Source organism: Xiphophorus couchianus, chromosome 7 (genome assembly GCF_001444195.1).
Source record: "Xiphophorus couchianus chromosome 7, X_couchianus-1.0, whole genome shotgun sequence".
Taxonomy (NCBI): domain Eukaryota; kingdom Metazoa; phylum Chordata; class Actinopteri; order Cyprinodontiformes; family Poeciliidae; genus Xiphophorus; species Xiphophorus couchianus.
The window spans coordinates 20,940,655-20,964,187 of NC_040234.1; the positions used below are offsets into that span (position 1 = coordinate 20,940,655).

Below are 23,533 nucleotides of genomic sequence, written 5' to 3' on the forward strand. Positions count from 1 at the left end.
TTCCTCAACTTAATTTTTTTCCGTCTTTTTTGGCACTATTTTGTCCTCCCTCATATCTGCGTCCTACTTGGGTGCTGCCATCTTCAGTACCACTGCTGCAACCCATACTGCAACGCACAATTACCTTTAACAGTGGCCCGACTCCTGTTTGATGCATATGGAAAGTATACAAGAATACATGGGATGGAACGTTCAAGCACACAATGGAGTGAATGTTCACCTGTAGATCACAAAACCAGTCAAACCTCAGGTTTGAAAATTGTAATATGCGTGACTGGTCATGTGTTCTTATCAACATCTTTAGTTTATTCATTTATAGAGGCTTTATGCTGTTTCTCAGGACATAATGAACAGTTCTAACAAATGTTGAAAATATTTTACCAGTGAATTGTATATATACGTACAATTCACTGGTACAATTCACTTATACAAAATATATATTTTCACAATATAAAGTTGGTTGCCAGATTCGTAGTGCCTCTGTAAGGAGGAAAGCTCATGCGGTGGATAATGCGGGACAAATCTGGCAACCTTGTCTATGCGCTGGATAAAGCATACAGTATGGCGGACAACGAAAGTGATTTGGAAACTGACGGGCTTGAATTAGCTCTGGATTCACTGTGTCTTAGACACTGCAGGGACGAGTCGTCTCTAAACAGCAAGGACTACTGCTCTGAGTTTTGTGAGGTGTGTTGGAAAAAACTGTTTCGACAAAATTGGAGTTTGTTTTGTGCTAACACTCCTAGCTTTTATAGCTCCCGATAGCCTCCAGACTAGCTCTATTTATGCAGTTGTATCGCCATAGGTAATCAGGAACTCACACGAATAGCCAGTTTCTAAAGATAAAAACAGTACTGTGCCTTTGAAACTGTATAAAACGGTGTTAATTATTTGACGTTTGAAAATGCTTAACTGTGTAGCTTTTCAGTTAAGCTAAGCTAACAGGATAATGAGAGTGAGAGGCGAAACAAGGTTTGTGTGTACACAGCGTGGTGAACGTTACCTGTCATGATTAATCAAGACAAGAAGATTCAAAATAAAAGCTTTATATTTCAAATATCACCGGAAACGAGATATCCAGTATCTTTACCCAAGCCGAAGGCACCAGTTTTCCTTCTGTCAGTAACGACAAATGTGATGTTCTTTGTGATTTATTACAGCGCTACAATAGAGACACGCCTCATGTTTGGAAAAAGAAACAACTTTGAAGTTACACACTTAACTTAACTGTACTTCATATCATTTTATTTTATTAGATGATGTTTTGATCAGTGCCTAAAATCGTATGTAAATCTTATGTGTTTGCATGCTTACGCAAACAAAAGCCTGCACTGTATGTCAATGTTTACAAGATATTCATGGAGAAATGTTAGACCTAGGAAAGAATACCAAAGAGCTCGTAGCTGGAGTTAACTTATCGGGCATTTCTGTGTTTTTGGTGTGGATTAATTACCTTTGTTCTTCCTGCACAGTTGGTGGAGGAGTACACAGCCCAGTGGCATGTTCCTCTGCCTCAACTCAAGGTTCTGCGGACTGCTCTCTGCAATTTTACCAAAGCCACATCTACCTTTCCTGATGACTGTCAGCACGTCCACTATGTCCTCAGCAGTCTGGCCTTGTGAGTACCGTTGGAATCTGTTTTAGATGCTGTCACTACAAGAAATTAATGTCCATGTGAAATCCATGGACATTATTGGAAGGTTCAGGTTTAAGTGACAGGCAAGTTGAGGCCTGCAGATTCATACCAAGTTAAAATATATCATCAAAAAGCTAGATAAGAGACTGTACTGTAAGGGCAATTTTACTGCATAAGAAAGAAACACACTGCAGGTTTTAAAATTGGTATACTCAAATTCAGAGGAATGTGCAAACTATGAACCAAGCTGAGGTTTGTTGTTATTCGTATTGTTGGCCTTATGTCAGTCCTTTTCTCTTGCAGGAGCTTCTTTGAACTGATGCTGTTCTTTAGCAGGGAGGAATTTGTGGAAAAGCCTTTGAAAAACATCCTTGATTGTTTTCAGGTATCGAAACAACGTCTGATTACTTTATTTGCTCAATTGCTCTGGCGATTGAACACTGTAAATAGCCAGAGCATCCGGCTTCAGCCACTTCTTTTCAAGCATAAAACAACACAACAAACTTGATAATGAAAAACCTATCAGATGTGAACTTTCCAAAAGCTTATCTAACTTTTTAAATGAAATTGAGTAGTGCTCTGACTTATCGTGATTTTTGTTGTTGTTGTAGGAATGCCACTTGAAACTTTTGAGGCACAGGAACATCTATCTACATCATGTGAAGCAGGTTATCAAAGGTGGGGGTCCATGGGAGAATTCAGTGTTGCAGAGAATTCTGAAAGAGGGAGAAGTGCTCCAGAGTGAAGGTAGACGTGCACCGCATTAGAAAGTGAAATAATGTTTTAAAAAATGACTCTAATTAAACTGTTGTTAAAACTGACTGACCTTGATAGATTTTGTCAGTTAACATAAATTACTGGGGAATGATACTGCTTTAATTAGTGATATCCCCATCTAAAACTTTTATGCCCAAGATGAAGCATTTGCTCCAGCCTGGTTCTACATTAAAGTCAACGAACTTCATATCCTCACACTATTTGGCTTTGAAGTGCAGCAGAATAAAATGCTATATTTTATTATTATACTGGCATTGATATTTCCTGCTCAACTCACTCATTAATAGCAATCATGATTCTGCAGTTCCTTTTGATGTCAAGAGATATTTTGTACCATTCAAAGTATGTGAAAACTTGACTATATTAAAGACGTCTGTTGACATGAATGTTGTCTAATGGACTGTATTTTACTAAAAAAGTTGGATCTGTAAAATTATTGACCTCTAGTTAAATTTTAGCAGGATCAGGTGTCATTTTGGTTAAAGTTTATTGGCTTGGAGCGTTACAGAAACAGTCCATCTAACTGATGTCCTCTCCGTCTGTGCAGTTGATGACTACTTCAGTACAGAATTGCCTATCTTTTTGGAGCTGCGCGTTCGATATCTGCAGGCCTGTGAACGGATGCAGGAGGCTATGGCTCTTTCTAAAAGCTGTCTGGAAAACCAGGAGATTGGAAAGCATCTTTACTTCCATCAGGCCTACTTGACATGCCTCTACAAGGCCTCTCTGTATGAAAGCCTTCAGAAGGAGGTAAGGTTGTTGTTGCACTTTGAAGCAGTTGAATAATGGCAAAAGCTCTTGTTTTTTTATTTTATTTGCCTGACATGTCAACCTTTTGTGTTGCATTTATTACTCAAATTATTTTAAGTATATTTAAGCAGTTTCTTCAGCAGAGAAGTTTGTTTCTGTCCATTACAATACAAATGACACATTTTAGTGTTATCGGCTATGACTGTACAGTTATGAATGTGATGTTTTTGTTGTTCCTCAGATGGCAGAAATAGACGGCCGTGATGCAGTCGAGATAATCTGCAACACTGAGAGCGTGGAAAAAGATGAGCTTTTGTTGTCGCTGTGTAAAGCTTTCCTCACTCGGCAGTTGCACAAAGGGGACATGTATTACATCTGGTTAGTGTGACATTCTAACCAGCATTTTGTCCCTTGAAAATTAGCCATAAACTCCCTGTTGATACATTTATTTAAAATCTTTTTAATATTCACACATCTTCAGATTTCAGAATTTGTAGGAGGTTCTGATCTTCCACAGTTGTTGCTAGATGTTCTGGCAAATTAACGTGTCCTTTCTTCAATCTGACAGCAGCAGAAAGAAGTATTAATACTTGCATGTAGGATTACTTTTTAATTAGCATATCCTTTTATTTATATAACTTTGAGGTTTCACTGTAGTTCACTGTTCATTTGTTACACATTAGCAGTCAAACCACGATCCTTCTAAAATATTTACTGCCAGTATGTTGTTGAACTTGCTCTAGTCTGTTAGTAGGAACTGGGTTTACAAATTTAAGAATGTTTTCTATGACTGCCATGATTTGAGTATAAAATCTCAAAAAAACTGAAGAATGAGGCTAATTTGTAAATATGTAGCCATGTGTGTCCATGGCTGCACACCTGAAGTAGATGTAGTTGACCGTGTTCACTTTCCTGCAGGGACCTCGTCTTTATCTGGAGTAGATTGCATCTGAGGGCCTATCCCTCCCGACAAGGCTTCCTGGCTGAGTGTTCAGAACTTGCTTCATCTGCCACCAACATCAGAGCCATCTTCCCCTTCATCAAGCTGCTCACTGAGGTAAGAATGTCAACTCATCATTAGCTTAGATCCATAAGGTACATTTAATTTTTTAATGAAATGTCTTTTTAATTCTTATGACACTTTCACACAAAGTTTTGACACTCTCCCATCTTGTCCTGAGTCATTTGATTTTCTTATTCAACTTTTGGCTCATCTTTTTTCCACTGGTGTTTCTTTTCATTTGTATAGCTCGGCGGTGAGGGAGTTGTGGTTGCTGTTGAGCTCTGTGCCAGGGCGTTGCATCTCTGTGATATGCGGAGTGACACTGTAACCCGCTCACTTGTCTGCAAGACCATCGCCTTCCTGCTGCCTCATGACCTGGAGATCTGTCGCGCGTGTTCCCTGCTGGTCTTTTGCCAGGAGCGAAGCCTGGAGGCGTACCGGACTGTGTGTCTTCTTTACAGGCATCCAGATCAGGAGCAACATCCTCACAACAACCCTCTCCGGACCAATGTTCGCTTCCATATTCTGCAGGTTCGTATCTAAAATATTAATGACAAGACATGCATCTAAAGGCATTACATTTTCAGAATGTACAGTACTATTTTTTACTCACTTCATAAATGAGTTCATTACACACAGACTGAAATATATCAAGCCTTTGTTTCTTTTAATTTTGATAATTATGGTTTGAAGATGATAAAAACAAAATTTTGTTTCAGAACATTTTAATATTGTGAAAAAGTAAAATGTAAAACTGTAATCACCCTCTAATCAGCTTATTAACTCAAAAAATGTGTTAGGAAAAGGTGCATCAGTAGATGCAGCCTTGAAAGGAATGTAAAGAAAATTCTTTTTAAGAATTTTGGGGAGCTTCAAACGCAGTTCACAGAGGCTGGAGTCAGGAGCCACGTTCCTCATTCTATCTGGGTTAAGGAGAGACAGAACTGGGCTTTTGCATAGTGGTTCTTTTCGGTTAAAACTGAAGTTTACATTTCATTTGGAGGAAGAGTGGAGAGGCACATAATCCATGTTGCAGGCAGTGATGGTTTGCAGTGCCATGTTGTGTTGGTCCACTGGGTTTTCTGAATCTATAGTCAATGTAGCTGTCCAGTAGGAAATTTGAGCGCCCTTCATGTTTCCTTTTTATCATAGGCTTTATGGTGATGCTGATGTTTGTGTTTTGAATGCATAAAATGGAGAGAAATATATTATGAAATTGTATTACTAACAATAGTTTGCACTAGAACAAATGGAAAATTCTATTACTTTTTGACTTCTAGCAATATCAGGTGAGTGTGTCAACTCGAGTGTGATGCCATTCCCAGTTCATTGCTCAAGTCAGACTCAGCGTTAGCTCAAGGACACTTGGATTACGCTGCAGGACAGTGATTCGAAGCTAGACGTCACATCTACCTCTCAAAGATTCAAAAATATTCTTAAAGTTTGAAGTATCAGGTTTGTTTTCAAAAACCCTTGAAATGTGACTGATTTGAAATTATTTCTGCAAAGAACAATTGGTGAAAGTCGCTCTGCATAGATGTTAGTCTTATTGCAAGGTGTCACAAATGGTTTGACCCATTTGCCCTCTTTCTGCCATCAAGGTTTTTCTCCTCAGTGAATAAATTCATCATTTGAAAACTGTAAGATTGGAATATTTTTCAAATTATAGCAAAATAATTAAAAGGACAAATTACAAAATATTTCTAATTAAGACATTTTAACAATATCTTTTCCTTTCCAGATGCTGAAAGAGCGCCTGTGCTTTGACCCTGAGTTTTGGAACCTGCTAACTCTCAGGACTCACTGCTTAGAGTTGATGAGCGATAAGGTCATGAAAGACGCTGTTCTCGATGAGATGAAGCTGGAAGAGGAAAAGGAATCTAGTGAATATCTCTTACCGAATAACTGTGTGAATGAGTCGTGCACCCTATGTCTTGATTCATGCCTCAGCACTCCAGGTCCAACTGAGAGCGAAGACCTTCCTGAAATCCCGGTTGTGGTTAAATCAGAAACAAAGTGTGTTCCACGAGGTCATATTCATCTAAGGAGGAAGAAATGGAAGAGATTGAAGCAAACTTTGCCAGACGAAGAGCTTGACTTTGTTGATGATCCGGAATTTAAATACAATCTCAAACCCACTTCTTTGAGTAGTAAACCCATGTACTCTCTAAGATGCACCCAAATAAAAGTGGGGAATTCTGCCAATGTGATTCTCCCTTCAAACCACAAGAGAGAATATTTGTCCCGAAGCGTTAAGAACCAGATTTTTAAAAGAAGGGGTCGGAAGAAGAGATGGTTGCAGGGTCTTCCAAAGACAGAGCAAGTCCAGACGTTTACGGTTATCAGAGTTGGTGGCAAAAAGCGAGGAAGAAAGCCTTTACCGAAGCTGGAGTTATCTTTCCCCGATAATGAACTTCACCTCACAGAGGAATCATGTGGAGTTGAGGTGGAAACAGAAACAGAAGACAAACAGGAACTTGTACCTGATTTGGATGATATCCCTTCAAACTTTGCTAAACACACAGAAGAGGTAGTTCAGCATCTGAATGAACTTATCAAGGAAAACAACAAAGACTCAAGTATGGTTATTGGTTCCAGTCTCAGTGAACAACCTCAAACATCTTTGGAATCGAAACTTTGTGAAGATTTACCAAGTGAACCCCCAGCTCCTGCTGTTGCTGTCGAAGCTGACCCCGAGCTCGATGGTCCTGTCTTTGAGTTATTGGATAATCCAGTTGAGTTGCTACACAATTACTCCCTCCTGTCTAGAGACGCTGAAGGTGAAGAACCAAAACCTTCAGAATTGAAGCCATCTGATGAGATTAATGGTAACATAAAGCAGGAGTCAGATGTGGAAATAGAAGAACCAGAAACTGAGGTCAGTCTTTTTTTTTATTTACTCATCCTTATAATACGGTATTGTTACCGTAACTCTGCATCACTCCACATTGCTGCCAGTTTTGGAAATCAAAACAGTAACTTTGAAATAGAGATTCAAAAGTCACTTTTCCCTGTTTTGCCCTTCATCAGCTCTGATTGGTGACAGGAAAGCACCTAGATTCTGATGAGATCTAACTTTTCACTTTAGTTTATTGATTAACAGCTTTCACTTTGAATGTAATAAAAATTTGATGGTTGGCATCAGATGCTTTGTATTTTATCGGGATGATCTAGTAGTACTTTTTCTTTTCAATTTATTCTATCAAATAACTATTTTCCTCTTTGTTTTGAATCGGTCGAAATCTACAGGTCAGATGAGAAAATCAGAAATCAACATCGGGCAGGATAAGATTAGTTTTTGTTTAAACAGCAATTAATTTTGACTAGTTGACCAGTTATATGTTGATTTTTATCATTCTTTGTAATCTATCTTTTTTCATTTGATATTTTTCCCTTGAGTTTGACATAGAGTCGCTTGATTATGAAAGGACATTATTTTCATAAATATTAAAATTTAGTTTTTAAACTTTTGGTCTTAGGAACTTGGAAACCTACATTTCTAATCTAAGTTTTAGTGAAACAATTAGCATTGCTTTTATTGTGTAGAGAAACAGAAACACAGTCGTTTATTTTCTGAAAAGACAGTTCTTTATTTTCTGCTCTGGCTGTAGCCAATTCAAGCTTTTTGCTTGTGAGGTCATTTACAATCTGAACGAGGAGGAAACGGGTCTGACTCCCGCTGGAAAGAGTTTACTGCATGAGGTACTCAACCACCCGTAAGAGCAAAATCGAGCTTTCTGCTACATTAAGTCTGGATGCCCACTTTGAGTGCTGATGAAGTATCTTTTTTTTTTTCTACTTATTATCTACCATTAGGTCATGTTGTTTTATGATGGGGTGGTTGTTCTGAGTTGTTCAGATTTGGTGAGAGGGCATAATTTGTCATATTTTATCAGTAGGGTGTAATGGAATGAATGAATTCATGATTTTTTAGAAATTAATACAAAATTAAGTTTATTAATAAAATTTGAATACTTCTAAGACTTTCTGTATACAGAAAATATGTTATCCAATTGTTTAAATACATAAAATCTTAGTGGTTTGTTTTGAGGTATGAAATGTAAGAATGAAATTTCAGTGAGTGAGTATGAACCGGTGGTATCCATTGGTGAAGAAGCAGACTGATATAGAAAACAACAATTACATCAATTTGCCCATTGGAGTGTATTATAAGGTTTGTTTTTTGTACTGTTGGGAGAAGATTGAGCAAAATCAGATAAAAATGTTTTGATGATGCAGCAGCTTCTCATATTGTTTTGTATAGGATTATAATTGACCTCTACATTTTGCTTCTTTGTGTCTTTGTCCAGATAAAACCCATAAAAACATGGAGGGAGAAATTGCTGCGGACTCAACAGTACGGTCACTTAAGTTATACCTGTAAGATCTGCCATAAAACATTCAAGGGTTTGAATGTGATGAGGCACGCATTCTCACATTTAAAGAATAGGAAACTAAAATGCATTCTCTGTGGAAAACGCTTCAAGCTTCTGCCTTTGGCCAAAAAGCATATTCTCGAACACATTAATGAAATGTCGAATCATAAACCAAATGTGGAGCAAATGCAGGAAAATCCACCTACTAATGGAATCATGGAAAATGAGCACCCGCCCGATAAAGAAATTGAGATGCCTGTTGCCGAAAACGAAACTTCTGAACAGAAACCTAAATCCAAATCCAAAAAGCAGGTGTTGATCCTGAACAGGGAGGAACGGATCATCAGAAATATCCGCGTCCTGCTTAGAAAGACGGCTTTGTTTCATAAAAGAAACAAAAGACCAAACACAGAGATTAACCTGATTGAATTCACAGATGAGCAAGTTGTTATTACAGATGGTCTGGTGATAATAAAGAATGTGGCTTCGATAAAGGAGGAGGTAGGGGAAGAGGGCAAAGAGACCCCAGTGGGGGAGAATGGGTGCAGTGTGGATTATACATATCCCTTGTGCCCGTCAGACATCTGCGATCGAGTTTTCTTGAAACTGAACAGTTCGCTGACAAAGCATGCCATCAAATGCCATCTTGGTGAAGAGAAGGTTCTGGAGAAGACTTACGTTTGGTCCAAACACAAGTGCTGTTTCTGTGTCAGGTAAGAACCAAAATCAAACATTTCTATTTTGATAAAAACAAAAGATCTAAATTTGTTATCAGGTAAATTAACAGGTTCTTAAAAGTTTGTTTTCTTAAAAAAAAAAAATTAAAAATCACTGACTCCATTTTTTTTGGATGAAAATGTCATGCAGCCATATCACCTAGGGCCAGATTGATTTGGATAGGTATTTTTCCCTTAATAAAGAAAAGCATTTTTATCTCTTAACATTGAAATTGAAATGTATTGAAATTTATGTGGAAACAATTAATAAATTATACAAAGATGACAAAATATGAAATCTAACAGCTGTTTTTCACAGTATTGTGTTTATGAAAAATGTAATTTATTTGAGGTAAACTCCATTGCGCACAATCTTTATTCTTCACTTTAAGATCTTTGGACGTCAAATATGAAATATTTGCAGATCTCACTGTTATGTTTAAGGACTCAAAATGTTCTGTTTTTTTAAACGTCTGTTTCCTCTGGCAGGCATATGCAGTTCCTGGATCAGTATAAGCACCACATGAAGCTCCACGATGATCCTCTGCCATTCTTCTGCTACCACATAGAGTGTAAACAGCGCTTTGCAACACAGCCGGAGTTAAAGGACCACATCAACACCCACCAGCCCTTCAGACCTCAGTGTTCATACCCAGACTGTGAGAAGCTCTTCTCATGTTTTCAGGGTCTTTCTGACCACGAATGGAGACACTACATCCCAGTGCCACAGAGGAAAGAGCTTGACCTTGGAGCCAACCTAAAAGACAAGATGAGCAAAGAAGCTCCATGGAAGCAAAGGGTAAAAATTGAAGAAATTTGGCTTCAGAATAAAAAGTCCCAAAGCCAAATGAGTCCTACTTCTGATAAAATCAAAGCTGAAGATGGGGAAACAACTAGCCTAGACAACAGCCAGGATTTAGCTACATGTGATAACTGTCCAACAACAACACGTAGCCCTGAAATCTTGGAAGATAGACCCACAATCAATGGATTTGAGGAAGTGACAAAACTTACCCCAGAGGAATCCAAGACTGCAACTGGTGCTGCGAAAACCCCTAAAAAGAAACCTGAAAAAAAACTGATCAACTGGGACGTCATAAATATCAGAGAGTACCAAGATATTTCCACTCTGGCTGAGGGAATCCAGAAGAACATAGCAGAACCGCACATCACGGAGCACAAGACCTTTAAACCCGAAGATCCCGCCTATGCCCAGTTTGTAAAAACCCCCTTTGTCCGACCGCCACCCTCCACCTACTTGGACGAATCGGTGCTTTCAATGCGGAAGAGGAGTTCCGCTGATCAGCAGTCTGTAAAAAAATATGTCAACAAGAAGAAGATGAGAGAACTGGCTGCAGAAAAGGCAAATCAGAATGTGGTAGTCCCGGACCAGAAAGTCCGACATCGCTGCGGCAAATGTCTGTCCTCCTTCAGCACATTGGAGGAATTACAAATGCACGAAGGCCGCAACACCTGCTCCTCTCTCTTTGGTTTTGATTCAGATGATGAAAGTTAGCCTCATTGGCTCACTGATCAGAACATTATGGCACAAAACCTCTCAACTCCATTCATAAACAGATTGTGTTTGAAGACGAGCTGTGAATTATTGTTTTCATTTGTCTCATTTTCATATTTACAGTGGATCAGCAACAAAATGTGTAGTTAATTCTAAATCGAGCAATAATTTAATGGACGCAGCTACTGTACTTGTATTGTGTTTAATTAAACAACAAACTGATTTTAATTTTATTTAAATTAATTTATACTAGTTACAATTATTATGCAAGTTATAATTTTGAGTCTTAATATGAGTCTTGAACAATTACAAACCTGAGTACTTCAGAGACTAAAAGGGCAAAAGTAATGGGCAACTGTTAGTGTCTAGAAATATCTAAATTAAAATATTTTCTATTCATTTTATTAATTGTCAATAATGAGATTATAAGAGCCCCCAAGATTTTTAAGTATTTAGTTTAGGTGAGGAAGGAAGCCATATTATTATTTCTATCTTTAAGACATTTGTCTGTTAGCCACTTAGCAGTGGAGCATCATCCTGCATAAAAAATTGTTTTCTTAAACTTTTCTGACTGCTCTTATCTGTACCTTTTCGTGAAGAAACTTCAAATAATTTTAAGTTTATTTTGATTAAGTTCTTAACCTAAAATGGCGCAACAAGCTCATCCTTAATCATCCCAGCACTCCACCTTGCTGCAGTCAGGTGAAGTGGAGTTCTCAGTCTAGTCAGTCCATAAAAACGTTAAAAAAAAACAGCCTAAGTGTGTTGTACAGCGGCAGTCGACTTCTAGACTTCCTTACCTCGGCTATGTCTCTGAGCATTGAACATTTTTACACCTGAGTAACTCAGGCAGACACCACTGAAGGAGAACACGCTCCTTAATTACAGACGTATGATTCACCTGACATACTTGCATTCAGTAAGCATTAAAGTTGATACACTTTGGAGTTGGAAAAAGTGTGTAAAAGTAAAACTCAAAATAATTACTTGCATAATAACTGTGTAAAGTCTACATTGTTTTATAAAAAGCAAATCATTTGAAGCGTAAGAAGGCCTTGTTGGGGAGTTTTTCAAAGGTAATGTCCACATCTGTGGAGTTGCTCAAAATGATGGGTACATCTCACTAATTTTCAATACCATTAAATATAAATTTAAATAGTTTCAAATAGGTGCTCATATAGATTCATTGCAGAAAATGCTATGATGTACAGTACAGACCAAAAGTTTGGACACACCTTCTAATTAAAATGGGCTTTCTTTATTTTCATGACTATTTATAAGGCAAGAAATCCCACTTATTAACCTGACAGGACACACCTATGAAGTGAAAACCATTTCAGGTGACTACCTCTTGAAGCTCATCAAGAAAATGCAGAGTGTGTGCAAAGCAGTAATCACAGCAAAAGGTTGCTACTTTGAAGAAACTAGAATATAAAGGGTATTTTCAGTTGTTTTACACTTTTTGTTTAGTGCATATTTCCACATGTGTTATTCATAGTTTTGATGCCTTCAGTGTGAATCTACAATGTCAATAGTCATGAAAATAAAGGAAACCCATTGAATTAAAAGGTGTGTCCAAACCTTTTGGTCTGTACTGTATTTCAAGCATTTCTGTTAATTTTCCCAGTTATGGCTTACAGCTAATCAAAACACAAGTTTCTCAGAGAATTTGAAATTTACAATTTTAAAATAAAAAGATTTCTAATACTTTGATATCCAAATACTGAGAATGTAGGTGTATTTTAAAGTGCTGTACATGCAGTCAATATTTGGTCAGAGCTCTGTTTGTATTAATTTCTCCATCAGTGCAGCATAAGTCAACAAGATTCATTTTCATTGATATTCAGATTGATTGGAAGGTTGACCTATGGGTTTGATAATCTAATTAACTCACTGGCATTATATTCAATGGCTAAGAAAATGTCTTCCATAAATTTGTGCCCCATTCTTAACATTACCATTTTAAATTGAAAAATCATTGATGTCTTTATCTGAGATTTTTAAACTATTACAGTTGTTGTTACTGTTGCCTTGCAACATAAGGACCCAGGTTTGAATCCCAGAGAGGGTTCTTTCTGCAAAAGCTTGCATGTTTTCCCTCTGTGTGGGTTTTCTCCAAAACTCCAGCTTCCTCCCCAACAATCCAAAAGACATGTCTGTTTTTTTTTCTTTAAACTGTCCTTCGGTATGAGTGTGTGTATGCATGTCTGTCTTGTGTGTTACTGTCGCCCTGTGATGGACTGGTGAACTGTCCCGCCTCTCGTCTTAGGACGACAGGAGATGGGCACCAACCGCCCCCGCCATGCTGCATGGATAGGCGGGTAGATCATGGATAAATCCTTCAACTGTTGCCAAATACAGCAAATTTTAAAGACCTACAATGTGTTTCCATGGTTGTACATGAAGGTCATAACTTTTGTTGAGTAGTTTTCTGATAACAGGAATAAATGTAGGTTTTTTTTATTAATAAAACAAGTTGTCTTTGTGCCAAGACAGAATCGGTGTAGAAATTGATGTTATTTCAAAGTTGAGGCTCAGATTCTTACTTGTGGACCTCACTTTGTAGAATTTCACTTTGAGCTTAAAACAAAGACTTTTTTTTTTCTGTTAATTTTTTATGGTGTGATTCAATAGGACTGCATTCAAATCTTATTTATATGTAAAAAATGTTAATAGCTGTTTTGTAAATGTAATATTGATCCATATATTTTTCTTAAGATGTGATTCAATTTCTTTAAATAAACAAATTGTGAAATATTCTGAATGGTTAATCTATGCAAACAGTAATTGTGCTTTCTTTGATTCACTTCAATAGAGTGAGTGATGCTCACTCTTAGTATGAGATTTGTATGACCTTAAGTAAAAATATACTATTTCCAAAAGAATAAAAAATACGTAATATACTTTTTATTGTGCTATAAGCTAATATTAGATAGCTGGCGAACTATTTTTGTTAGAGGCTGTTAGCTGCTTGACAGGCATCGTGCTGATAAGTTATTAAATAGCATTACGTTAATGTGGGTGAAGCATGGCACTCCTTTTCACACCACAACTAGCAAAACCAACGTGGGGAAGCCTTCCTCCAGGAGGCTGACTGGCAGTGTGCAGCGGCATATTATGCAGGAGGAGCAGTGTCAATAATCTATCCTAAATACAGCTAGAGAACATGCAGACACATTCTATGGAATCTCGTTCAAATTACAAAAGAGTAGAATCATTTTCTTGATACCAGTGACTTGCCTAGTCAAGGTTAAAACTTAAAAGCCTAAAGAATTTGAAATTTCATTTCAAGAATGTAAAAAGAGCAGAAAAAATAGTGGTGCATCAGAAGATCTGAGAAATTGTTACCTTTAACCAATCATTGGACGTATAAATATAAAATCCCAAAACATGTTTGTTTTCTTTAATTATTACAACATTTACCTAAGAGTAAATTTTATAAAATGAAAAAGTCAGATAACATTTATAAATAAATTTTTAATTCAGCATTGCATATTTACTGTTTAACATATTGCATGATTGTTAATCCCTTGGAAAGGGTATTAAAGATTAAATTTTCTTTACATTGGTATCATTTATTAAAAAGATTTTTTGCATCACATTGTTCTGGTAAATGAGGTAATTTAAAGATATACAAAAAACATCAATACAAGGAAAAACACACACTGTCTTATTTTCTTTGCAAAAATTTTCTTCTGCTTTGTAAGTAGCCTGTAACCTCAGTCACCTGATCACAGAACAAGCCAGAGGTCCTATTTGTCCTTCAAGGCTTCCTGCCCAGTTTCATTTATTGAACGGAATTCTCAAACATTATCTATCCATCAGCATGCTGATGGGTAATGGCTGGTTCAATGCTTATCCAACATCCGATCAACACAATTCAGTTTCAGACCCTTCAGGGTGAGTTGACAGGCATTGTACAAAGTACAGACAAGCAGTTCTGCTGTAGGCCAACATTCAAGGTTAGAGGGGTTTCCGTTATCCCATGCAATAAAGGCATTCCAGATTTATAACATGCAAAAATAACCATTTTCTTTGGCTGTGCTTACTGTTATTCAAATAAATAAATAAATAAAAAATCAATTATTCTCTGTATAGCAGACAAACCAAGCTGGTTTAAAATCTTCAACACAAGCAGCATTCATTGCATTGAAAATAAAGAGTCCACATACAGTTTGAGCTTTGGTCTAACCTGAGGAAAATTAAATGAAACAATAAATTATATCAGAAAACTTAATAACGTATGTACTGTAGAGTTGTGTTCAAAATAAATAGCCCAACATCACCAACCAAATTGATCACTGTTTTTGGAAGAAAGCAGTTTTCTCCATGGCAAATTATTTACCAGTTGGCAAAGTGGAGTAATAAAAATAAACAGATTCTGCAATCGTGACAAGCATTCTGCGGATTCATTGTAAGTGAATCATTAATTGAAAAGATTGTGAAGTTTAATCAATAAAAGAATGCAAACAACTGGGCTTTATTTAGGGACAAAGGAAGCCCAGTGTTATTTAATTTGTTCAGTAAATATTTGAGTTTGTAAACGTAATCAGACCTAAGACCTAAAAAAATATAATTTTGTCCTTTCTGTTGATTGATACATTTGTGTTTTTGGTGATGTTTTGTTTTTTTAATACAATGTGGAGTATCATCAATGCATTTGTGTGCAATGAATACAAATATTCTCAGAATTTTAAACTTGACCTTCTTGGAGAAGCTATTATTTTGAACACAACTGTATGTGCATCCAATTGCAAAAGAATTATAACAAAGTAAAAAAAAAAAAAAAAAAACAGAGGGAAAAGAAAAACAAAACATTATATGGTGAGTAAAAATTACATTAAATGCAATTTTGTAGAATAAATACCTAAAAAAGTTAAATCATTGAAAATAAATCTAAAATGTACACATTAAATTAAAGTACAAACACATCTCATTAAGTAATGAACATTTCTTGGTGAGGTTATACTGACTTCGTTTCAGCAAAAATTTATCGAAAACACAGCTAAATGTTTTCGTGTAGGACAACACTGAATCATCTGTGGAAAAATAGTAAACATGTCTCAACCGCATAGAAAGTTATCAATCCGCATGCAAAGTGTCAGAGTGCATTCCAACTTTTTTTTTACTAAAGTTTTGTCACTTTATTTTAAAAAAAAAATAATAATTAGTAGCTCTTTTACAATTTTCAACGGAAGACCTGGATCAAAGAGAAGGTCATCAAGGCATGTATGGGGATAAGAAGAAGAAACTTATGCTGTGTTGAACTCGCTGCTTAAGTCGGATCTCGGCTCTGGGAATAATGTTACACTAGAGCTGAGTGTGCTCTGGCTGCGAGCCGGATAGTCAAGTGAAGAAGGGGGATTTGCTAATTGTTAATATGCTAGCTTCCATCAGCAGCACAAGTATTCACAATAAAAGGAGATTCCTGCTACTTTGACAATGTATGGTGACAGCTGTTTTCTAGTTTGAACTTAGAGATACTTGGGAGAGCTTCTATTTGGTTTTCCAAACATTGAATTTTGAAATTCTAACTTTTGATAAATGATTGAACGAACTGTTACTGCTGGAAACGGGTATAAAAAACAACATTTTGCTGCAAATCTTTAGCCAGTCAACTGATCAAAAAAACTGACAGCAGCATCTGACATAGTTTGAAAATCAAGTTCTTTAAAGCAAGTCTAAAAATATTACGGTATCCTTCATTTGATACAATATACATCATTAGAATCAATAATGTATTTAAAAGTATTTACTTCTTTTATTTTTGAGATATCTGTAGCATTAAAATGCAGGACAAGATTTGATCAATTTAAATCTGATGCATTTAAAACATCAGTTCTGCAAATATAAACACTGTTGTTGGATATGGCTTCTCAATTTGAATTAAATGAACCACATGATGAAAGTGGAAAGTGTTAAACTGGACTTATCGTAGTTGTAATATTTTACTCCTGAATTGCTGATGCAGACAGGTAACACTTGTTAGTAAAATAAAATGTGTATTGTACTATTTAAGCTAATAATGAACCTGCTGGAGTACAAAGGATTGAGTCTGCAAATTTTTAGTTAGCCCACACATTCTAACATCCTGCATAAAATTATATGATACCTATAATCAAGGGTGGGAACTATCGGTAAAACCCTCAAGTAAGAATAGGGGTACTGTGTAAGTATGCATCAGATGTACAGTGCAAATGTGTCCTTACAGCTAAAATGTTGGGATCTTATTTTGGTGCAAACTTCCATCCCCGGTGGATTCTAGCACACATAGCTGAGTAGACAAAATGAGAAGCTGTAAAACCACAGAGTGGGGATGCTCAGTGGGCGCTGTTGGAGCTCCAGTCATAAGGGAGGAAGCTGACTTTAGTTTTCCCAGCAGAAAGGACATCCTGAAGGCTGGTCTTCTTTGGAGAGTCACCCATATGATCTAGCACCCACTTCAGCAGCTGTAAGAGAAGGTGAACGTGAAAAAATAACGAAAACAAAAGATGTATCCGTAAAGTATTTAAATGTACCTTTTCATCTGTGCCTCCAAAGTCAGTCTTATACCACTTAAATATCTGACTAAGACGCACTTCGTTTTTGCCAGAATCAACCATACACGCGTCATCGTTCTCCAGAAAGGCTTCAGCCGCGATGAGGAGCTGGCTGTCTATATCCTGTGTTTGAATCAGAAATGTTTCCTTTTACTGCCAGGATCATCCCGCAGAATGAACACAGATCACTGCACACTGTAGGACACCAAGAAGAGCTGACATCTACATACCTGAGGTGTGTAGGTTTTAATCGGGGGACAGCCCTTTGCACCACAGTTCAAAGCAAAGTGAATCAGGGGCTCAGCATCTGGAAGCGCCATCTAGTGGATGACAAAAGGAGTGCTATTTAGTTACATTGATGAAGCAAGAGTAAGATTTTACACTGGCTTTTGATAGCGAGTGAGCGTGGAGACCTGCAGTCGAGGATCTGTTTTGGAAAAGGGCTTTCGGAGCTGTGCAATTCCCTTTCTGTTCCCTCGAAGGACGCCATTTTCAATGTCTTGTAAAGTGAAGACTTCACCTCCAATAAGGTAGCTAACATAGTTGAAAAACTACAAAAAATAAACAGAAGCAAATTAATTTACACTTGCATCACATATAAGAAAATGCGATACCATGTGAAAATAGCCAAATACAATATTTATGAATCTAAGAAAAAAGTGTAAACATTACATATAATGTAGAGAGTGGAAAACCTGCAGAGGCTGATGCTTCAAAAAAAAAAAAACAGTGCATTGTGTGTATTGGGAAGGAACTAGCAAAGCCCAGCGTGAATAAATATTTCATAAAAAGAAAATCTATATAGGGGTAGAGGTTTTGAGGCACATCTTCTTTGTAATCCTACTTTGTATCTCTGCCACATGTTGGTAGGGGCCCCCAGGCGCAGGTACCCATGGATGACTAAGGCGTTATAGATGTTGATGAAGAAGGCCAGCTTCTCCTCGCGGCTCAGTGAGAGCAACTCCACCCTCTGGAGCTGAATGGCCAGCTCACAGTAACGTTCAAAGGCTGGGTCCACAGACATCCCTTTATAATCCACAGACTGTAGTAGCAAGAGTAACAAAGAGGACAAATGCAATGTTTTGCAAAACAATATAAACAGACAATGTAAAGAAATGAAACATATACACTACAATGGTGAGTATTAGCATCTGTTGTGCTTTCATTGCTGTAACAGTGCATGATACGGGTCATACACAGAACTTAGAAAACAGCCAAAAGCACAGATGCTGATATATTACAACCATTAAGCCTTGGAGCACTGACAACATTACCTTGCCATCAGCAGAGAGATGCTCCGAGAACAACTTCAGAATCAACTCTCGTAAAAGCAACGAAAGCTCTGCAGCTAGAAGGCAGAAAGAACGAGATTGTTAAAACGTACAGTATACCAGATATAAAGTTTGTCAAGTGTTTTGATTGAAACATTCAAAAATATGCGCTGCAAAAACTTTTTTTATTTTATTTAAACTATAGCATAACAAAAACGTTCACTGTATAGAAGCTAAACTTCATGTTTAACAAAAACGTACAATTGGTGTCATGCGAGGCTTTGTGTGGCACAAATTAGATTATTAGAAAGTAAATTGACTCACACCATGAATATAAACTTTTCTGTGCAGAACAGTATAAGACACTCATTGGTTAAACATGCAACAGTCAAATACATGAATAAATACATAGCAGCACAGAAACCAAAACAATGTATGGCACCACCACCAGCAAAATTATGATTTATTATAAAATTAGGATTAATGCAAACATATCATTTTTTATTCATTTAGCAAGCAGAGCAAATACATGAGACAGAGGTTTGAAAAGACTTCTATTTGATGTGTAAATGTGGATAATCCTCCTTCTTTTTTGTTAGACTTCAAACTATTACTTCTGTGAAACATCCTGCAGCTGATTTATGTTTCTAAATCATAAGTCTTTAGCATAAAATAACTGAATCAGTCAAAATATAAAGTGAAAAGCCTGATCAGCAAATCATACTCATAGTAATTGTACTATTTATATAGTTTCAACAACTCGGGAGTTGTTACTGCCTGGTCTCATACATGTCTCAAAAAAAAACCTTTTTCAAAATCTTTGCAAAATTTTGTTAATAATAATAATTAATTAATAATTTTGTTAAATCTTCTTACAGATGAGTATTAATTGAGTGATAGAATATGAATTTGTTCCACAGCTCCACATATTTTGAGGTGCTTCATGAAAAACATTTCACAAGTGGCTAATTGACTAATTTCTCCGGCAAGTCAATATTAGATGTGTCAGTAACTACTGCTTTAACTTTCACCATCCCAAACATCCGATGCATAGCACACAAACCTAAGTGAACCCAAAAGGATCACACACCAAAGCCAGCAGCAAAAGACAAGCATTAGAGAAAGTTGAGAGTTAGTAATCTGAATCTGCACCAATTCAGAAAGCAAAGTGTGTATGCCAAGATCCTGGTCCTCTCCTGACCTACCCTGTTTCGGAGTATAGGCGGCTGTCTGTCCTCCATTCAAAGGTGAATGAAGGTCATCCTCCAGCAGCCTGTATAGTGTGTCCATGGTTTCTTTTCCTTCTCCAAAACACCCATCCTCCTGTCCAATACCTCCCACACTGACCATGAACTTCTTCTGCAGCAGTGTCTGGCCCGTATTACAGGCCTCAGCCCTGTCTAGCACAGACATGTCCACGGTGAAGAGCTGACAGAGTTTGACTTAAACAAGTGTTTCGACTTTGAGTTCATTGTTTTCATGTTGCACGTCAGAAATCTCTATTGCCCAACTTACCCATGCCCTTTTTTGTTTGCAGCCAGTCAACCAGCTGAATGCCTGAGAAGCTGTTTTTGTATAAGGTCAGTCCCCTCCTCTGAGAGCCAATCACACCAGCATGCTTCAGGTCCTCTACCAAGTCTGCAAACTCATCTCTCTCACCTCTGAGTTCTGTGAATGGCAACATCCCAAAGCCATTTACGAACACACAGAAACAGATGTCTGAAGCTATATCTTATAAGGAATGAAGGCTTCTGTGCAAGCCTGTTTCCTATGAACAATCTCAGCTTAGTGTCAGGTGGAAAACACATCATTAGAATTTGTTGATTTTATTGTGTTTTAGGTTTAAAAAAAACGTAGATGACAAAGAGAAATTCAAAAGAGCAATTTCATAAAATGCAATATCATAGTAATTAGGAATGCAAACTTAAATCCCGAAGGAAGCTTCATTTATCTGAGTAACTTTGCTGGTGGTGCCATAATGAAAAGACTATTTACGCTGTTGGATACCTAATTCAAAGATTTAAATGGCTCCCCTTCAGCAGCCAGGTGCTACAGGCCTCATTTATAGAATTAAATATCCTGTCTCACCGCTAACAAGCACAGCCAAGTCTGGCCTCGAAAAAAATCCCTCACACAAACACTGCTGCTGTTACGTAAAAATACCACCATGTCCTTCCCATCAGCTCGCACTATTTCATAACAACTGACTGATTTAGACTCGTTCTCAAACAGAGGTGACTCAGCAAAATGTGTCTCCTGAAACAGTTATCCTTTTGCTTTTACAAACCTGACACAGATTTTGGTACTTAACTTATTTCTTACACTTCGGAAAAATATGAAAGCATTGTGTATCAATATTTCAACACACCAAGCATTAAGGAAAAAGCCCATAATTGCAACAGAATGCTGTTTTGGTTAAACAATAATCCCAAAAGCACCAAATAAATTGATAGTAAGTTGCTTACGTCCATCAATCTCCTCATCTGGCGCCTCAAATGGATTACTTTCTGGTAACGGTGGGGCATTTGCTGAAAGAGGCTCTTCTTTAACCAGAGTCACCAGTCTTTGAAGCTCCTCAGTAGCCTGTGATTGTAAAACACATCAAGTGAGCCAAGTTGGACTTTTGCATGTTCTTCCTTAATAAAGAGCTACATAAAAGAGCAATTCTTGTGATCATAGAATTAGATCTACTGTATATAATCATTAGATGTTTGTTCTACTTACCAGTTTTTGGAGATCATCGTTGCCCCCAACATGGATGTTATTAAAGAAAATTTGAGGTACGGTGCTGCGTCCTGTAAGCTCCTTCAGTTTCACTCTTAGCTCTGAATGAAGGCCAACATCCACTTCACATACTGGTACTCCCAAGGACCTGAGGGTAGCTTTAGCCTGTACACAATGCGGACATCCCTGGATAGAGTATACCGTTACCCGGCCAAGAGCACTGCTCTTAAAACCCTCCATCTGCAACAGAAATAAGAAGATTTACAATTTATCAAATAGGTGCAAAGGTATTTTTATCTTATCTTAGGGTCTCTTTATACATGTCACATACTGTATACACATCTGGTCCTAAATAAATTACAATCTCTGGTTTAGAAAGGTGGATTTATAATCCTTAATCCTATATAATCTCCTTGAAGCTTTGTTCTCTGCATGCTATCTACAGTGCCTGGCAAAAGCATGCTACAAGATATGTTTGTCAGAGTTTGTCACATTACAAGCAAAAACTTCAAAGCATCCAGGCTCGTGTGTCAAAGGTAATTTACTCAACATGTGTACAAATGTGCAATATCCTGTGTGAGACATAGGCAAGCCGGTAAATAATTTACTAAATTATTTAATGGATAACAAAACAGGACAGACTCCTACGCAAAAAAAAACGGTTTCTTACAAATCTTTGACAAGGTTTTTACTCCCTATTTTTGGACATTTCTGTGTCGAAAACATGTTACAAAGTTATGATTGGGTAAATTAGTTCCTCGTTACTTAAACTAACAAGAGTTGCACGCAGGATCTTTATAATGATTCGACTGTGTAAATGGGGTCCGATGTCCAGGACTGAACCACTATAAAACGCATGTTCTCAAAACGTTTTCTTTTTTCCCCTCTTTTTGGAATGTAAGTTTTTATGCAACAACATCACCACTAACCCTCTAATAAAGAGCTTTAAATAAAACAAACACTTTATGTAAAAATATATCACAAATGAAAATATATTTTATATTCCAATATAACGCGCCTTTAAATTAAATTCCCTAATTGTTGTTTACATTGCGGCAACGTTAGTATATTACCTGCAAAATCAGCAGATATAAAATGAAAATGTTAGTTTCCGATCCTTGTACATAAATATGTCCTTATTGCAGAGTTAAATTATTGAATGACAAGCGTATGACTTATTAGTAAACGATAGAAGTACGTTACCTTTCTTGGTTTCCCTGCTATGGTCAACACAGAAGTATGGTATAAAACTGCACAATTAATCCGTATTAAACAACGTTAGCTAAACCATACTAAATAATAAGTATTTGTAGCTCAAACTAAGACACTTTCTTCCTGCCCTGACGGCGCACCGCCCTTTCCGCAGGCTTTTTGCTTGCTAGTTCCCGAGCAGACGCCGCATTGGCTTCGTTGCCAAGCGAAAACAGTACGTCGACGTGTCCGCCATATTATGAGTGGCATGTTCTCACAAATCACCAATATAATCATGGAAAAATGCGATGTTTTCGTTTAACTTTTGCTGAAAGAAGTCGTTGAAACAAAAGCGTCAAATTTTGGGGGAAAAAAAAAAAAAAAAAAAAAAAAAATATATATATATATATATATATATATATATATATATATATATATATATAAACAGAGACTGAGAGACCAGCAATACAGCACACACCATATGATTCAACTGCCTTGAAATATAGCGTGGAATCCCTATGAAAAAATGCCGAACTGTTTGATGGCTTAGCTAATTTTTTTTAAATTAAAAATGTAAACATGTATGAGACATACGGTAGCTATAGACTCATAGCTACCGCTTGCAGGGTCATTGGAGGCTGATCTCCAACAATCATGTTTAACAATGATGATAAAAAGTACTATCACTACTATGATAGTACAATCACTGCTAAACCTCACTTTAATATTAATTATACTACTGCTACTACTACTACAAATAAATAAATAATAATAATAAAGTTGTTCAGGGAAAAATGAAATAAAAAAAGATATCCACAATGTCACCAATATCTTGTAAGAGGCTTACTATCCGACACTCTTTAAATAATCTGTTAAAAATAAAAGAATGACACTCACAATATGGCTACAATATGTCAGACCATTCCAATGCGGACCGGACGCTCCGGAGTCGTCCTTCCTCATTTCGCCTGTCTTCTGATGATACCTTCAGAGGCTCATTATAAACTTGGAACTTTTGTACTTTTCTTTTAAGT

General features: G+C 37.0%; 2 protein-coding genes across 2 annotated transcripts; one reads left to right on the top strand and one right to left on the bottom strand.

Moving 5' to 3' along the window:
* Positions 1 to 495: 495 nt before the first annotated feature.
* On the top strand, positions 496 to 11,763 carry LOC114148035 (uncharacterized). The gene is made up of 11 exons (XM_028022948.1): positions 496 to 687; positions 1,473 to 1,618; positions 1,940 to 2,021; positions 2,248 to 2,383; positions 2,961 to 3,163; positions 3,405 to 3,541; positions 4,082 to 4,220; positions 4,413 to 4,697; positions 5,908 to 7,044; positions 8,477 to 9,255; positions 9,748 to 11,763. Exons 1-11 carry the CDS (start codon positions 499 to 501, stop codon positions 10,772 to 10,774), a joined length of 4,260 nt encoding a protein of 1,419 aa, XP_027878749.1. The 5' UTR covers positions 496 to 498; the 3' UTR covers positions 10,775 to 11,763.
* A 2,345-nt stretch (positions 11,764 to 14,108) lies between these two features.
* LOC114148036 (uncharacterized) lies at positions 14,109 to 22,712 on the bottom strand. Its single transcript, XM_028022949.1, has 11 exons — positions 22,512 to 22,712; positions 21,309 to 21,548; positions 21,050 to 21,167; positions 20,100 to 20,252; positions 19,790 to 19,984; positions 18,588 to 18,661; positions 18,158 to 18,355; positions 17,727 to 17,864; positions 17,544 to 17,633; positions 17,293 to 17,436; positions 14,109 to 17,223 (listed from the first exon to the last, which is right to left on the bottom strand). The coding sequence occupies exons 2-11, from the start codon at positions 21,546 to 21,548 to the stop codon at positions 17,095 to 17,097; spliced, it is 1,479 nt and encodes a 492-aa protein (XP_027878750.1). The 5' UTR covers positions 22,512 to 22,712; the 3' UTR covers positions 14,109 to 17,094.
* Between the last annotated feature and the right edge of the window lie 821 nt (positions 22,713 to 23,533).

What these genes read in the sequence shown, in the direction of transcription:
- LOC114148035 (XM_028022948.1), top strand. Translation starts at nt 499, where the DNA reads ATGCGGTGGATAATGCGGGACAAATCTGGCAACCTTGTCTATGCGCTG. An exon ending in ACTGCTCTGAGTTTTGTGAG is followed by an intron (nt 688 to 1,472) that starts GTGTGTTGGAAA and finishes CTTCCTGCACAG; the next exon opens with TTGGTGGAGGAGTACACAGC. An exon ending in ACATCCTTGATTGTTTTCAG is followed by an intron (nt 2,022 to 2,247) that starts GTATCGAAACAA and finishes TTGTTGTTGTAG; the next exon opens with GAATGCCACTTGAAACTTTT.
- LOC114148036 (XM_028022949.1), bottom strand. Translation starts at nt 21,548, where the DNA reads ATGGAGGGTTTTAAGAGCAGTGCTCTTGGCCGGGTAACGGTATACTCT. An exon ending in ACGATGATCTCCAAAAACTG is followed by an intron (nt 21,168 to 21,308) that starts GTAAGTAGAACA and finishes TTACAATCACAG; the next exon opens with GCTACTGAGGAGCTTCAAAG. An exon ending in CGCCTATACTCCGAAACAGG is followed by an intron (nt 18,662 to 19,789) that starts GTAGGTCAGGAG and finishes TCTGCCTTCTAG; the next exon opens with CTGCAGAGCTTTCGTTGCTT.